Below are 16738 nucleotides of genomic sequence, written 5' to 3'. Positions count from 1 at the left end.
AGTCTGCGATAATAAACATGCAAGTTAACAGAGGTGTGGTGACATGTATATGGCCACTGTTGCAGATATTATCTAATTGAAAATAAAAAATTAAAGCTACTTACACAAAAAGCTACTGTACACCTCAGAGAAATATTGTAAAATGGCACACAATCTATTATTGCATTATATAGGCTACTTTTTATTCCAACAGGCCTATAATTGAACTTATGGTTTAATTATTATTATTATTATTTTAAATAGTTATGAAAGTGTTCTTAAACGTTATGAGCGAACCGACCACAGAGGGAAATGTAAGTGTTATCACTCCAATAGTCTAGACAGGAAGTGAACGATGTGAATGCTTAGAGAAGAAGTGAGTTTAACACTACTGTCTATGGTTTAACACATCAAAACGCTAGACAACATGCAAGCTTGCTATTGAATTTCTTAACATATTAATATGCGTGTAATTTTTTTTGGTCATGGATTTGCTCTGCTGTGTCTGAATTGCCTTCCGGCTGGACTTTTTTTATTCAAAGATGAACGAAATTACAACAAATTTGCATGAAATGCTTAGACTTTTCACACTTTACAGTATAAATCACAGATTCAACTCATCACGTTGATGCAGCACGGAAAATATAAGGACAGGGCGACAGGCTGTTGTTGTACTGATCGAAACACAGTTCAACACAGTAGCACAAATAATTGAACAGTGCATAAAATCATTCAAATGAACGGATAAAAACAGCATTTCTGCATACATACATACAAAATATGAAACATTTCTATAAACATCATGCAATTGTAGTCAGCATTATGAAATACAACGTGAAAAAGAAAATATTTTCAGTCAGTTCTTAAGAGCGTACATTAAGAGCATGCAAGTTATCCATCTCTCATTTCCTTATTTTTTGTAATATAAACGAGCATCCAGACCAGCGAGGCTCTGCAGACGCAGTGGTCACATGTTCAGTGTAAAACAACGTGAAAAATGAAGGACCATGACAGCAGGTTTGAATGGTTTCAGCCGTAACCGTCGTTCCAGCCCATGACCTTGTCGTACTCGTGAATCCTCTGCTTGATATGGGAGAGTTTGTTCTTCAGATACTCACATCTTTCCTTCTTCTCTAGAAATGAGGGATCCTTGAGACAAAAAGAGACATAAATGAGACCACCATCCCAGTCGGATGAAGAGTGGGAACTAAATATTTTCTCTATACACAGCGATTAAAATGGTTTTTACTCAATTCTACAACCAAACTGAACAACTAGTTGTTAGCGCAGCTCATCTGAGGTGCTGGAGAATCACAAAAACAGAGCTACGTGTCTTGACTGCCTGATCTTTGTCACTCAAAATATGGCTCAAAGTCTCTTTATAGAGAAGCCACTGAGTGGTCTGGGTGACTACAGTTATTTCCTCCTCTGGAAAAGACACAATAGAGCAACTCCTGTGAGAAAAACAGCCTCCACCCCTTCCTCATCCTCCTTCCTTTCTTCCTCCACTCGCTCCTCACAATGTTATAAATCAGCCAGCAACATCTAGACAAAACCTCCCCGCCTGTACAGGCCCACACAGAATCTGCAGACCCTTTTTACATTTTCTGTTTTTGGGGGAAAGGCAGGATAATTCTGTCTGTGAAATGATTTAAATATGGTAATATGTGTAAACCATACACATGAGCTGAGAGTCTCTGAAAGTATAATCAAAATACCACCATTTTCTCTTGTCAAGTGTACACTTGTGCATGGTTTAAGCATGGAGACCTGACCCTTATGAATGTAAAATGTAGAATTTTTCTTAACATTAAGTCACCAAAATAAAAGTATGATGATCAAAATCACATTGTTTTCACATCTAGCTTATGTATGATACGACACAATGTGACACAATGGCCTGTGCTGTTTTTCCACAAATTTTTCCATTAATATAACCCTTTGTATGTTTTTTTTTGTTTTGTTTTTACTTGGTACCATAAGGTACGAAACTTGGTAAAGGTTTTGGCACTTGCAGTGTGAACACACACACACAGACAAAAAAACAAAACAAACATGGACTTGATTCGAAAAGGTTAAATGGTGCTGAAAAAAAATGTCACACTTGTGCTCCTCACGGTCAAAAATGAGCGATTGGAAATGAATGGGAAACTAGTGGAAACTTTTGGCTCCCAAAAAAAAAATATTTTTAGGGTAAAACATGTTTTGAAAAATACATATTTCATATAAAAATGTGAAATAGTAATATATAAGAATATATAAAAATATAGAAATAGGAAATATCATTTTCAGGTCTGTGCTCAAAAAAGTGAATACCGGTAAATGGATTATAACTACCGCATACATATAATTTAGAACAATAAAATCCCTCAAAAATACAAAATATTAAAAGAAAAACATTATCTAACTTAAATATAGTACATTCATTTCATTGAGAAAAAGGAAAATAATAAATTCAAGTCATTTTTGACCGCCACACGAAGAGAACCAGAGGGTTAAATGAAAAAAACAAAACAAGGTAAATAATAGCTTTGACATAAGGAAAAATTATAATTCATAATTATAAATATGAATTAAATGAATAAAGCTTTAATTAAATAATGCACAATGCTGTTTTAATAGCCTATAAGATATATTAATGGCGGGTACGTTTTCTCAAATCGTTTATCATCAATAACTCACCATCTTCTTCCTCTGATATTCCTGCAGGATTTTGTTGATGCGGTCACGCTCCTAAGATAGAAAATGGGAGAATTTTTTCAAAGAAGACTATAATAACGCTTCTGCAATACATGATTGACATTTATGCATTTAGCAGAAGCTTTTATCCAAAGCACTTACAAAAGAAGAACAAAAGCAATTTGCAAAAGAGCCAAACATATTTTTTAAATATGCAACGCCAGGTTTATTAGACAACTAGATTTAGGAAGCAAGCTAGTGAAGAGATTTGATAACACAATCCAATTTAAGGTCAAATCCTTTACTTGAAAGGTGCAACCAAGTAAGCACATGTATTAAGTTATGACTTAACATTTGATACATTTTGTCTTTGAAAAGAGCAAATTTACGTAATTTCTTAAGCTGAAGCATCAAAACATTTATTAAATGTTGTTCTAAAGTCCAACAGGGAACATTTAAGAAACGCACTACAAAAATTGAGAATCAAATTTTGATTTTGCGATTAGATGCCTTGTTGATGTATGCTTGATAAAATTGTAGAGTAATAAAAGTGAATATGAACTGACCATGTGGCTGGTGGTGTTGTGCGGTAAATTCTGCATAACAACATCCATTTCATCAAACTTCTTTAGTATCATTTGAACTTCTGCATGGAGCTCTTTATACTCAGAATATTGGTCATTAAACACGGCTTTATATTGGTCCCGCTGCTCATCGGTTCGAATGGCTGGATATTTACTGAAGGGAAACACAAAACACAAGGATGAGATTTATTAAAGAGCAAAAGCATATCAAGGTCATAAAATACACTTTTGTGAGTTTTCTCTCTGATTGTGAAGCAGGTACTCACGCAATGTAGTCCGGCATGATCACAGGTTTAGGAGTGTGTCCAGTTGGAATATACCCTTTCACAACTTTGGGTTTGGAGACGCCAGGGGCGGCAGTGTGTGTGTGCTGTACCGGCGCTGACATAGACATTGGCTCCCTTGATCCATCAACAACCTATTACAGCGAAGAGGATGATGCAAAATTACAAACAAAAAGGGGGTTAGCCCTATTAGCCCTTTTTTAAAATCTCGGTTTTGTTTTTGGGCTCTACTAGAACAGGTTTTCATGCTTAAATGTTCAAAAAACACATATTTTCCCCATATTCTCCATTGTTGCGGCTCCTCTCTTCCCAGTCTGTCAGTAACACTCTGTTTAGTTCCTGTCTCTATGAAGCCCCTCCTTCTGAAAAGCACACTGTGCTCTGATTGGTTGGCTGGATCAGTGTGTTGTGATTGGTCAAGAGCTTCGAGTGTGTTTGGGAAATGTCCCGCCCCTTACCATAACCACCAGTTTAACACACTACTAACTAACTCAACCAGGCCCCGCCCCTTTATTCTGCGTATGGATTATTTAAATGAGGAATATTGTGACGTGTTTGTTCCCGGAAGAAACTCAAGAAACAGAGCGCACTGATATAGAGAATAACTGCATTTGGAGGGACGTTTCAAGAAATATGCAATAGAAATGTATGCTTGCGAATCAAGGATACACTTATGGAAACACTAAAAAGAGAGCATAACTGACTACTGTGCATTGAAGTTATATATCAGAAAGCAGTGCACCATGGGTAAACATGAGAACGGATAGAGCCAAAATACTTGCCAAATGCACAGCATCAGGAGAATCTCTTGGCAGCATCTGTAAAACAGAAGTAGAGCTGATTCAGTTGTTGTTTTATTCATTTTTGCAACTAATGAAGATACTGCCATTTATTTATTATCTCAATGATACAAAAATAAATAACACTGGTTTAGTAACCATGCGATCAACAAAATGTCCTGTCCACTGCTAATTAGGACAGAAACTCAAACAAAGTGTGCTGGTTCTACTTTGGTCAAATTGGTCACAAAGTTATCCGGCAACCTAACAAGCCTCAACCAAATCAAGCTTAGGAAATCATTCACTGAAACAAGAACAAATACATAAAACAACTTAAAGAGCTAGTTCACCCAAAAAAATTTAATTCTGTAATTAGAATTTAGAACCCTCATGTCGTTCCAAACCTGTAAGATTCTCGTTCATCTTTAGAACACAAATGAAGATCTTTTTGATGAAATCTGAGAGCTTGACAGCTATGCAACAACCACTGACGCTTCAAAAAGTTCATAATGAGATCGTAAAACTAATTCATATGAATTATGGACAACAAACCTCTCGCACATCAAGGGAACATGATTGAGCTTCCGTTTAGTTGATGAATGCTTAACTTATATGTGAATAAAAGCCTAAATTCAATCTGTTCATCATATAAATCGGTCGTTTCTCTTCATGTGGATTAGTTTCACGATCTTTTTATGAACTTTTTGAAGTGACAGTTGCGTAGCTGTCAATGGAGGGACAGAAAGCTCTAAGATTTCATCAATTTGATTTGATTTTATTTGTGTTCCTAAGATGAACGAAAGTCTTGCGGGTCTGGAATGACACGATGGTGAGGAATTAATGACAGAATTAAATTTTTTGGGTGAACTAACGCTTCATGGTTTGGAGAAAATCTCACCTCCTGACCATTCCGCTCTCGTAGTCGCCGAGCTGTCTCGTGCCGCCACAGTTTCAGACACACCATGGCTCCGATCAAGTACACAATCATGATGAAGAACAGGAAAATGATAGCCGCCGTCTGTCCAGCCTCCGTGCGGCAGAAAGCACCATTAATGCCATTATTGAAGACCGGATAGCTGCAGAGTCCACCGCGTAGGGTGTCGTTCACGTACACGCAGCCAGCCGCCAAAAACAGGAGCGCAAGAGCCAAGTTTATGAAGAACTCCGTTAACGGCCACCAATTTGAGTCTAAAAGGATAGTTCGATAATACATGGTCATTCCCAAGACTAGCATGATAACGGTCACTACCCATGCCAATCCCGCCACCACTAGTATGAATGGCGTCTTGGGTCCAGTGTAGTAGCTACTGCCGTAACCTCCTCCGTAAGAGCTTCCATAAGATCCTCCGTAAGATCCTCCGTAAGCTCCACCAGGTTGCGAGTATCCGAACATGTTATACCACTCATTGTCTTTATGAATGTAAGCACATACGCATGCAAAAATGGCTGCCCCCAGAAGCAGCTCAATGCAACCAAGAATACGTAAAAGTCCAGCCCAAGACTTCATGTAGTCGTAGCGCTGGTTGTATTCCTCGACTTTTTCACTGTACGTCAAAGCTGTGTGCACCGTACGACCATCAATGGATTCCCCAGGGTTGCCCAACAGCATTGCTTCACGCTCTTTCCGCGAGTTATAACTGCCTCCGGATCCGCCGTACGGGTCGCGGTAAGAGCCGGGAACTGACGGAGACTGCGGAGGAGAACAGCGAACGCCGTCAGTGGTGGCGTTCTTGCTGCTCGACCCCAACATTGACTTTATCTTGCTGCTTCTGCTGCTGGACCTGAAGAAGTTCTTCCATGAGTCTGGGATGAAGCGGTGGACGGGTTTGATGTCGATGGCAGAGTCCTCGTTGTCGCTTCCGCTGGGATCAAACTCAGGGCCTATTGGTGGTTGGTCCGGTAGGGGAGGTGGTGGAAACGGTTCGGACCGTAAAGACTCAGATGTCCTGTGATCATCCAAGCCGAGAAGACTCGGAAGCGAGCCCGTGGGGGCGCCGTTGTAGTGGGGCATGTTTCGGGCACAATGCCGAATGAAGAATGCAATTATCCCTAGAGCAACATGAAGTAAACAGGCTTTAGAAAAGATATAGGAAACTGATTTTTGTTTTTTGTAGAGTAGTGGTTCTCAACTGGTGGTTCATGACCCAAAAATTTGTCACAGGTCTGACTACATAATTGAGCATAGTGCATAGATTAGATTTGGATTTTTTTTTTTAATTGAACCTCCTCCACAGTTGGTCGAGTATCTGCCTTTTATTTTCATCTATTTTGCAAAGTTAGGATAACAAATAAATAGACTTATCAACTTTTAAATAGGAAGAACTTCCCGATTCACATAACCTTCGTTGTTGACGTCAAAGAAATTGCATATTTTATATATATTGCATATATATTAAATATATTTCTGCTTACTTCTATATCAATTCTGGCACAGTTTTGGGTCATCAGTTAATGTTCAATGAAAAATCTGGGTCCTGAATCAAAACCAGTTGAGAATCGCTATTATACATAGGTTTCTTGTATACAAACAATACCGGATGCGCGCGCATCCAAGAGGCAAGACCGCTATATGTTATGCCGAGTTCTGTAAAAGAACATTGTAATTAACGTAGATTTCGCATTGTTTGTAAATTCTTGTTGACTCAATAATAAACTGCAATTTCAGAGTTGAATATGTTTGCTTGTGTTTCATTTGCATATTAATATAACATTATGTAAAAAGTTAGTTAGTTGACTAGTATGAAATTGTCCAACTAAGTTTGCGAATCATAAAAACATGTCATACCCTATGCATTTAGGTTAGTTTACAGCACAACAGCTCCGCATCATCTCTGCTTCTGCTAGATATAGCCGTAAAGAGTGTTGCTTTCTGCCTCTTAGATGCGCACGCATCTACGTGATGACGTTGCACAGAAACCCGTGTATAGAGCGGGTATTGTGTGGTAGAGCACGTAAATGTTACAGAAAATGTAGGAAAGTATGCAAAATTGTCTGCTTGTATATTGTTTTTTTGACAATCAAAAGTGTTCTAGTGAAAGAGCACAAGAGAAAGATAAAAAATGAAGATATTATGGGAAAAAAACAAAACCCTTCTCCAAAGCATATAAAAGGCCATCAAAACAAATAATCATCATTTAGGATACCAAGAGGAGGTACAAGAAACAAATTCCTGAGGAGCAACAATGTCTTAAAGGGATGAAAAAGAGAATTAAATTATAGATTGAGTATATGTATTTTAAGTAATAAAATGAATAATAACAAATTATTTGTTTTTATATTGATACATGTTACAATTTATTATTTCTAAATAGGTAAATATGTAAAATAAATCTAGATTTCACTGTAGCCATTGTTATGCATGCTATTTAAATAAAATAATGTAATATCATTGGCTCTATATCGGCCACCATGCTCTCCAAGATATAAAAAAAAATCCATATTGGTCAACCACTAATAAGGATGTAAAGTGGATATGAAGTGTAATTACACAATCATATTTAATCACATAATGCTGTGATTGACCAGGTATTCACAGTCTAGTAAAATGTTTTTATATTGATATATGTAGAATATATGTTCTCGGACATCGGTGCTCCCCAGGTCAGTCGGTCTAACTCTGTAACCTGAACATAGCGACGACTGTAACAGTAACCCGACATCCACCAGCAAGAACGTTAACTCTAAACCCACAGAGGATACGACTGCAACCCAAACATTCACGACAGAGATAGAATCAAGACAACCACAGAGAGAAATGAACATGCCTGATCAAGCACTAGATGTCTGATTGGGTAATCATATACTACTAACTCTGAGTCAACAGCATGAAATAAGGAAAACAACAATCTCCATGTTACGTTCTTCCTTAAGCATAGTTTACCTAATGAGAGAAAAGTATAAGTATTACAAATAAGGAAAAACAAAATACATTTCATGGAATACCTTTCACACGCAGTCACTCAGCAAGACTTACATTGGCCTCGAGTTCAGTGTGCAAAACTTCGGTGGATAAATGTGAATTCAAAGGCCTGAAAGACAATAACAAGAAGTGTACACAAATAAAAAAAAGTTATACATTATTAAAAGCTATCAACACATCAATGAAAAGCCATCATATGACTAACAAAAGAGTACTAAAAATACCAAGGTAATGCCATGTGTTTTGGAGACCATGTTTTTTTCTGCATTTCACCATGGTAATTATTATATGCATAAATACCATAGTACATGAACATGGTAATCGTTATTGGTGCGTTTCTGGCAGCAATTCAACAATGTAACTAATTACCAAAACATTTAAAATTCTACAATATATCACTCTAAAAAATGCTGGGTTGTTTTAACTCAATTTTGGGGTCAAATATGGACAAACCCAAACGTTGGATTAAAAATGCACTTTAAAAATGTAACCCAACGGCTGGATTTGTCCATATTTGACCCAAATTTTTGTTAAAACAACCCAGCATTTTTTGTATACATTCCATTCTAAACTGAAACAATAGGAGTCAACGCGCGCTTAAGAAAAACACTGCGGGATCAACAGGTCTAAATGATTGTTCATCATCCCAAATAGTGAGTATATAAACTCTCGAATCTAAGATCTCAGCTTTATCTAAGACATGTTTAAAATATAAGGCAGAACGGTTAGTAAGGTGGAACTAACCGACATGACAACAACAGCACTGACAGACAGATGTGTTTATAATAATACAACAACGATCAGAAATGTCTCTTATTTTTTCGATACATAAGGTTTTTTTTTATACGTAAAGATTAAATAATGAACTTTAATGATGGTTTCGTCTTACCTTTTCCGCTATCAAAGGGTTTTGTGTTTCTCTACACTTTTTTTCGGGAAACACACACAGGTTTGGAAAGTTGTACCACGTGACGCAGCCTATCCCTGTCTGAGCGTGACGTCAGCAGAGACTTGAAGACTTTACCTGAAGAGGGATATGAAACTTTGATCTGTTCTCCTAATATATCATACATTTATTTCCTCTTCTCGCAGATTGTAATGACGACTCGACACTGACTGAAACTGGTGACTAATGCTAATGCTGCTGGTGCGCAGGCTCCAGGTGACATCATTTGCATGATGGACAGGTATAAAATCCAAAAACAAAATATGAGTAAACCAAAACATAATAGAAAAAAATAATAAATTGCTAAAATGAACGTTAAAAAGCAATACTACACTGTAAAAAAATTTTTTTCATGATTTGTTATCACAACTTTTTATCTTTTATCAAATCAACTTCGATAACTAATGTGTGAAGATAACATACTTTTTTGAGTTTCTGTTTATTAAACCATTCTTCCTCATTGTATTAACTCAATATTTTAAGGCAACAAGGTAACTTGCTTTTTTAAGTTAAACCAACATATTTTTTTTACAGTGTAGTGCACACCGTAATCAAACAAAGATATTTTGAATAACCCATGCGTGACTCAGAAATAGTTTTTGGTTCCTCTTAAATTATGTAATTTATATTCAAAATCAGATGGTGTTGTTTCCCATTTTTGTAATGGGCAAGCCTTTTTTTTTTTTTTTTTTTACAGTGCTGTCTTTCCTGGCCTAAGTTTCTATGTTGGCCTATGATTGACATGTTTGCAAATTATCAGGATAGGAATTCAATATTGGACAGTCATCTTGCTAACTCGGCATCTTTTGCTGGGAAAAACAAAGTGCTGTGTTTACTGTGTAAACAAGAGTTATCTCTTCATGTGCTGTCAGTGTGATTCATTTCCAAACATCATCTGAAAAAATAAAAACCCATGGGAAACCGAAGAGATAATGACTCTCAGTCGATACGCAGAAAGCACTTTTTATTCAGTAAATTGAGGAACTAAAAAAACCATAGAGAGAAGAATCCATGGCAATTTGCTCAGTACCTGTTTTGAAACAAGGAAGGATGTTGTGTTGTACAGGTGAAAACAATACTATCTTGCAACAAGATATTTCGCAATTGAAGATTTGAAGAAATGTAGCTTAAAAATTACTTACTTGGACCTCGAATGAATATGAACACTAATAAATATTTCCAGCATCCTTTCTTTGTGTAATGCTGCTAAAACACAAAACTGTTCCTGAGCTGCATGACTTTTGCAAATTATGATGTCTTTTATGGTCCACCCCACCTTATCATGGCAATAATTAACAGGGAAAGCTTTCCCTGAAGAACAGCTGAGGAATCTTAAAGGGACAGTTCACCCAAAAATTGTAATTCTGTCATCATTTATTCAGCCTCAATTTGTTCTAATCCTGTATTAATTTTTTTCTTCTGCTGAACAAAAGAAGATATTTTGAAGATTATAGTCAACCAAACAGTTGATGGGCCTCAGACTTTGAAATATACACTATGGAAGTCAATGGGACCCATTGCATCAACTATTTGGTTACCGACATTCATCAAAATATCTTCTTTTGTTTTCAGCAGAAGAAAGAAATGCATGTTTGGAACAACTTGAAGGTGGAGTAAATGATGACAACATTGTTATTTTTGGGTGAACTATCCCTTTAAGGAACTACTTTTATTTTTGTTCTGCTTATTTGTGTTGCTGTTGGAAACAAGAAAAACAAAAAATATATATTATTTTATATCATATTGTATTATTTGGGTGTTGATGGTGAGCGACTATTCCCAAAATGCAAAAAAGTTTGAAGAATTCTACCTTACCTAATAGGAAATACTCGACAGTTGCTGAATAATATTCCTGATCATTTTTGTATACTACTAATTTTGTTCATTTATGAGTTATAGTGTTTCAATTTGTTTATGTCCTAAGTCACTTTTTGGACAATGTTTAATTACACGCACCTTGTGGGTTGTAATTATGCTCAATTTGACATTAAGGCTTGACATAGGCTCTTCATTAAGCCAGAGTATGGATAGTGTTTTGCAAAAGCCCTGTTTTTAGGCTTATTATTAAAATGTTTATTGTAAAATTAATATTTATTGTGCTTATTTATTTGATTCTCAAAACCACAATCTATAGCATTACTGTACATAATGTCTGTGGTTTTACTTATCTGAATAAAAACAACAAAACACTGACATTCAACTAAGAGCTTAATTATTACTATAAAGCTTGACTGATCATGATCGGTTTCGGTTTATATTATTATATTATATTATATTATATTATATTATATTAATAATCTGAGTTTATATCTTGCAATTCAGATTTTTTCCCCTCAGAATAGCGAGAAATTAAATAAAAATGTGAGAAATGAACTTGCAATTGTGACAGCACAATTAGCCTACTTTTTTATCCTGTGAGGGGAACTTCCATAGTATTATGTAGCATACCGTTACTGAAATATCATAGACCTACATTAACATACTGTAATCGACTGTAATAAAACAAAATACTTCACAATCAAAAATAGTGCGCGTCCCCTTTAAACAGTGATTCTTGCGCCGGGTGGAAATGGTCGCTCGCGCAGGCAACTGTGGAATTCACTGACTGTGAGGAACCAGAAAATATTAGCGAGCTGCTAATGGTAAAATACACTAACATTTCATATGAATACAGCAAAAAACGAAGACGACTGAACAATGACACATATCAAGGTAGCTAATGAAGCGGAATGATATCATAAAAAAACAATATTCCCATTTCATGTGTATTTTTGTTTGTGTTTCATTTGACGCTAACCGCTAAAAGCTAGTTAGCAGATTGCTAATGATAATTGAACAGCTAATATAACTTTATGAAAATAATAAATTACTGCTTATTTTCGCTGTTTTAGGGTTGATTATAAGTTAGTCTTATTATTGTGTGTTAAAACGGTTTTAATGCTGTGCTTTCTTAGTTTTTGACAGCAAAGTGCTCAAGGCAGGAACATGATATTCATATGGTTTATTGTTGACCATTTATCTTAGTTAAATAATGGTATTACTATTATTAAAGCAAATAATACGTCTGAAAAACACAAAGTGAACATTATCCTATTCGTTTAGATGAATAATTAACAGCCCTTTGGAAACGTTGATATCGTTGATGAATCCTGGATAGTTACCATATTTAGCCTATATGTATTTATCACTTCTTGTCTATAATGTGTTGTTGTTGTTTACAATGTGTTTTTCAAGTCTGATTTGTACTGCAGACCTGGTGAAATCACATTTCCCCTTTTCACTTCACAGTAAATCAAAACAAGCTAAACATCTAAATAAGTTATTGCCAATGCAAATGTTGCAAATATTAAGTAGCCTAATATTTGGTTTTGCTCATTATGCGTAGCCTAATTCATTGCTTTACTTATCTTAGATATTTCTCCCTACTTATTTGTTACTTATTTGTATTGAAGCATTGAGGAATGCTTGTCTATTTGTTTCTTATTTTGACTATCCAGTGTCTGTAACTACCTAGTCAGATTTGGGGGAAAATGTATGATTTTTAACTTGTGGTTCTGTCCCATCTGCCCCAGTTTCTCTGCAGGGGTAAGTGAGGTGTATCGTATCCCGTCCTAGGATGGACAGTTATTTTAAGGCTGCTGTGTGCGACCTGGACAAGCTTTTGGATGACTTTGAACTCAATGCAGGTTTGAAATGTTTGCTTTACCCTTATTGCAGTGTTACAAATATTAATTTTGCGCTTCTCAATTGGTGAGGGCACCACAATACATTTGGGGTTAATTAATTTTAATTTGAATGACCAGTGTCTAATTTTTCCTGAATTCAAATTGTATATACACACACACTACATTTATGAAATTCTGTTTAAAATAAATGCTATTCCTTTGCTCTTTTTATTCATCAAAGTCTCCTGAAAAAATAAATAAAAGTTTCAACAAAAATATGATGCAGCACAGGCACAGCTATGTTTTCAACATTGGTAATCATTTTTTATTATTATTATTATTATTATTATGTGACACTGAAGACTGGAGTAATGATGCTGAAAATTCAGCTTTGCATCACAGGAATAAATTACAGTTTGCTATATATTAAATAGAAATCAGTGATATTAAAGTATATTTCACGATATTACAGTTTTTTTTATGTAGTTTTGATCAAATAAATGCAGGCTTGATGAACATAAGATAATTCTTTCAAAAACATTGAAGAATCTTACTTAAAACATGTATATATCTTATAGCTAGTTTCTAAAGTTTTATAATATCATAAAGCAAATAAAAAACTATATATCATGCATATATGCTGTCTGATTTTATTGTTAATAAATCATTTGGACCCTAAAATTGCTAGAAAATCAAAGCTATATGTTTAACTAAGTTGTTCCAAATTTGAATTTGATATCACCGCCCAATAGGTTGTAAAATAGTACCATCGCTTGATACCCTAATGATTACAAAATCATGTGATGTTAAAAAAGGTGTCAAGTGTCCTGCTAGCAGTTAAAAGGGGTTCAGGTTTATGATATCATTACATATGGTTTGGTTTTATATTACTGTTGATGTTTTGATGTAAACTATATTATAAATTAATTTAATGTTTCACTTTGTTTTCAGAGGAGCTTGAGAACAAGCCCACCACATATGCAAGCCCTCCTTGTCCCGACTCCACGCTCGTCCCGGGTCACCATTTGGATATTCAAAGCTTCATACCAGAGGTCTCACAAACACTCCCAGAGGTCTCCCAGACACTCCCAGATGTCAACGCTCTGCACTATGGACTTACATCACAGAGTATTACCCTAAACCAAAAAGATTCTTATTCAAATGAACGGCCACTCACAGGTGTGGACCTCCTGTCCTCCGTCGATAGCAGAGGTATCAAAAGCTCGGCTCCTCCTTGTCCGGACCGGTCGCTGAAGCCTGTGTGTGACCTGGTGAATGATACGGGTTCTGCAAACCTCCAGCAAGCCAGTAGTCAGGAAGACTTCAAAGAGCTGGACGTTCCTGAGAAGCAAAATAACGAGGAGCTTCTAGTGGACTTCGAGAGTCCTGTAGTATCTTGTCCAGAAGACTTTTCTAAATCCAACCATGGTGAATTACCAAAACATGACTCTGAGATTCACTCTAACTCCTTCAGTCTGCTGGATGTCATATTACCGGCCTTTAGTGACCCTCATGGATCAATTAGCATCACAACTTTGGAGTGCAAACAGAGCGAAAGTTCTTGTCCTGAAGAATCAAGCTTTAGTGATCAGAACAATTCTCAATGCAATCCAATGAATGAGGAACATGTTAGTAATTTAATTCCTCATGCTACAGATGAAGATGTTTCAGTAACGAATGATGAGCATGCTGTATCGCTCCAGCCGGATTCAAAAGATGCACAACTGTCTCAAGATGCTAGTGTTAAAAATCCAGAAGATTTAGCTGGAAGTCCCTCCTCGGAGAAGGGATCTTCTCTGTCTTGTTTGCCGATGGCCGTCTCTATGTGTGGATCTCTCGTGGCGTCTTTAGACCCTCAAAAGCCAGCGGTGATAGAAACCAAAGATGAGGCTGAACTAGAAATAAATTCAGCAATTCGAGAGGCTGAAGAGTTAATTCTTCCTTTAGAAGAGTCTATAAATCCATTCTCCTCCAGTAGGCCTGATTCCTCACCTGAAGATGAGCCTGAGCTAGTCCAGATCATGTCGAACCCCGAAAGGGCGTCTGCGGTCTCGGGTCATTACCCTGAAAGAAACTTTAAGCGCACCTTTTCGCCTACTGATAAACTAACCGGTAGAGATATGTGTGAAGGTAACCCGTCACCACCCTATTCAGAGAGCCCAAATTATTCCTATGAGTTCGGTATCACTAACGATTACCTTCCTGAAAGTGACCAGACCGTGATGATGGTCACGGATGAGGAGCTAGATGCCTTTCTAATGGGTCAGGGTGTGAAAATCAACTCTGACGCTGATGCAGAAAAATTTGCGGATGATGGTTTTTCAGAATTTAACGGAAATCCCGATGGCTATTTAGATGAGGAATTGCAGAGCTGTAAAGTAGACACGTTTGCCTCTCCTGAGAGCGATGGCTCACTTCAATATCTGGAGGAGAGCGAGGGTTCAAACGTTTCTTCTTCGTCTCAGGACAGCAGCCCGCTGAGAACAGACTCCACGCAAACAATTAGCCATGAAAACATAAGCAGCCCTGTTGAGATTCAGTCAGTTTGCTCCCCCAACCAAGAGTTAAATTATGGCGGGGCGAGACCAAAGCAGTTGTCCAACCAAACCGTACGGCCTCCATCGGAAAGACACCGAAGCAGTCGTGCTGAAGCCGATTTGGCAGGTCCTGCTGCGGAGAACGACTCGCAAATTTCGCCCAACCGAGATGAAAATGACTGTGAACCTCCCTCTTATCAGCAATATGATGCCAGTTACGGGCACGATGAGCTCTCAGAGCCTCCACCGTACCCAGGAGAGACTCTGGAGGACCGGGAATCATCTGTCGATCCGGCAGGTCTCGAGGCCGAGGGTTTGGGATCTAAGCAGCCACCGTGGGTCCCTGACTCTGAGGCCCCTAACTGCATGAATTGTGAACAAAAATTTACCTTTACTAAGAGGAGACACCATTGCAGAGCATGTGGAAAGGTGCGTTTGTTATCTCTCAGTATGTCAAAACAAAATATATGTACAGGTGAAACTCGAAAATTTTTAATATTGTGCAAAAGTTAATTTATTTCAGTGAAACTAATATATATTATATATACTCATTACATGCAAAGTGAGATATTTCTAACCTTTATTTGTTATAATTTTGATGATTATGGCTTACAGCTTATATTGTGAAAAGGTTTTCATAAGCTGTAAGCAAAAATCGTCAAAATCATAACAAATAAAGGCTTGAAATATCTCACTTTGCATGTAATAAGTCTATATAATATATTAGTTTCACCTTTTAAGTTGAATTACTTAAAAATAAATGAACTTTTGCACCATATTCAAAATTTTCGAGTTTCACCTGTATGCTATGCACACAACCGTCCAAAAATTAGGGGTCCGTAAGATTTTAGAAATTAATACTTTTATTCAGCAAGGACACATTATATTGATCAAAGTGACAGTAAAGACATTCATAATGTTAAGATTTCAGTTTCAAAAAATGCTGCTCATTTGAACTTTTTGTTAATCAAATAATAGAATGATTTCTGAAAGATCATGTGACACTGAAGACTTGGAGTATTGATGCTGAAAATTCAGCTTTGCATCATCATAAATTACATTCTTTTAATATATTAAAATAGAAAACAGTTATTTAAAATTATTATAATATTTCAAATATTACTGTGTTTTTGATCAAATAAATTCAGCCTTGGTAAGCATAAGAGACTTCTTTCAAAAACATTAAAAACGGTTGAATAGTTTTTATTTATTTTATTATTAATTAAAAAAAATATTTTTTATTTTCTTGTTTTAAACTGTATAATTGTCAAATCAAAAGCGATTTCCCTGTCTACAACATTACTCTGCGCTCTTTCTTCTCAAATAACAAAATAGTTTAAACACAAATTAATATTTCATGTTCATT

At 36.4% G+C, this 16738-nt stretch overlaps 2 protein-coding genes across 10 annotated transcripts in view; one reads left to right on the top strand and one right to left on the bottom strand.

Moving 5' to 3' along the window:
• Positions 1–295: 295 nt before the first annotated feature.
• marveld2a (MARVEL domain containing 2a) lies at positions 296–10476 on the bottom strand. Of its 5 annotated transcripts, none has more exons than XM_079600598.1 (10): positions 10313–10439; positions 9114–9248; positions 8279–8333; positions 8070–8185; positions 5204–6354; positions 4309–4344; positions 3509–3660; positions 3225–3396; positions 2662–2712; positions 330–1128 (listed from the first exon to the last, which is right to left on the bottom strand). In XM_079600598.1, the coding sequence occupies exons 5-10, from the start codon at positions 6314–6316 to the stop codon at positions 1009–1011; spliced, it is 1644 nt and encodes a 547-aa protein (XP_079456724.1). In that variant the 5' UTR covers positions 6317–6354; positions 8070–8185; positions 8279–8333; positions 9114–9248; positions 10313–10439; the 3' UTR covers positions 330–1008. The 5 variants fall into 5 exon arrangements, with proteins under 5 accessions (XP_079456721.1, XP_079456722.1, XP_079456724.1 ...); XM_079600594.1 differs by having other exon boundaries at positions 384–1128; positions 8116–8185; positions 10313–10476; XM_079600595.1 differs by lacking the exon at positions 8070–8185 and having other exon boundaries at positions 296–1128; positions 10313–10444.
• A 1255-nt stretch (positions 10477–11731) lies between these two features.
• zfyve16 (zinc finger, FYVE domain containing 16) overlaps positions 11732–16738 on the top strand; it is a 28371-nt gene continuing 23364 nt past the window's right edge. For 2 of the 5 annotated variants that reach the window (XM_079600113.1, XM_079600114.1), the window contains exons 1-3: positions 11732–11882; positions 12743–12856; positions 13787–15801. In XM_079600113.1, coding sequence (XP_079456239.1) covers positions 12787–12856; positions 13787–15801 — 2085 coding nt within the window. In that variant the 5' untranslated portion in view covers positions 11732–11882; positions 12743–12786. The remainder of the gene's footprint in view (positions 11883–12742; positions 12857–13786; positions 15802–16738) is intronic. The other 3 variants (XR_013796178.1, XM_079600112.1, XM_079600115.1) reach the window with 2 other exon arrangements.

This window comes from Phoxinus phoxinus, assembly GCF_949152265.1.
Source record: "Phoxinus phoxinus genome assembly, chromosome: 23".
NCBI classification, from domain to species: domain Eukaryota; kingdom Metazoa; phylum Chordata; class Actinopteri; order Cypriniformes; family Leuciscidae; genus Phoxinus; species Phoxinus phoxinus.
The sequence above is the reverse complement of the archived record's forward strand: the minus strand, read 5'-3'. Positions and strand labels throughout refer to the sequence as shown.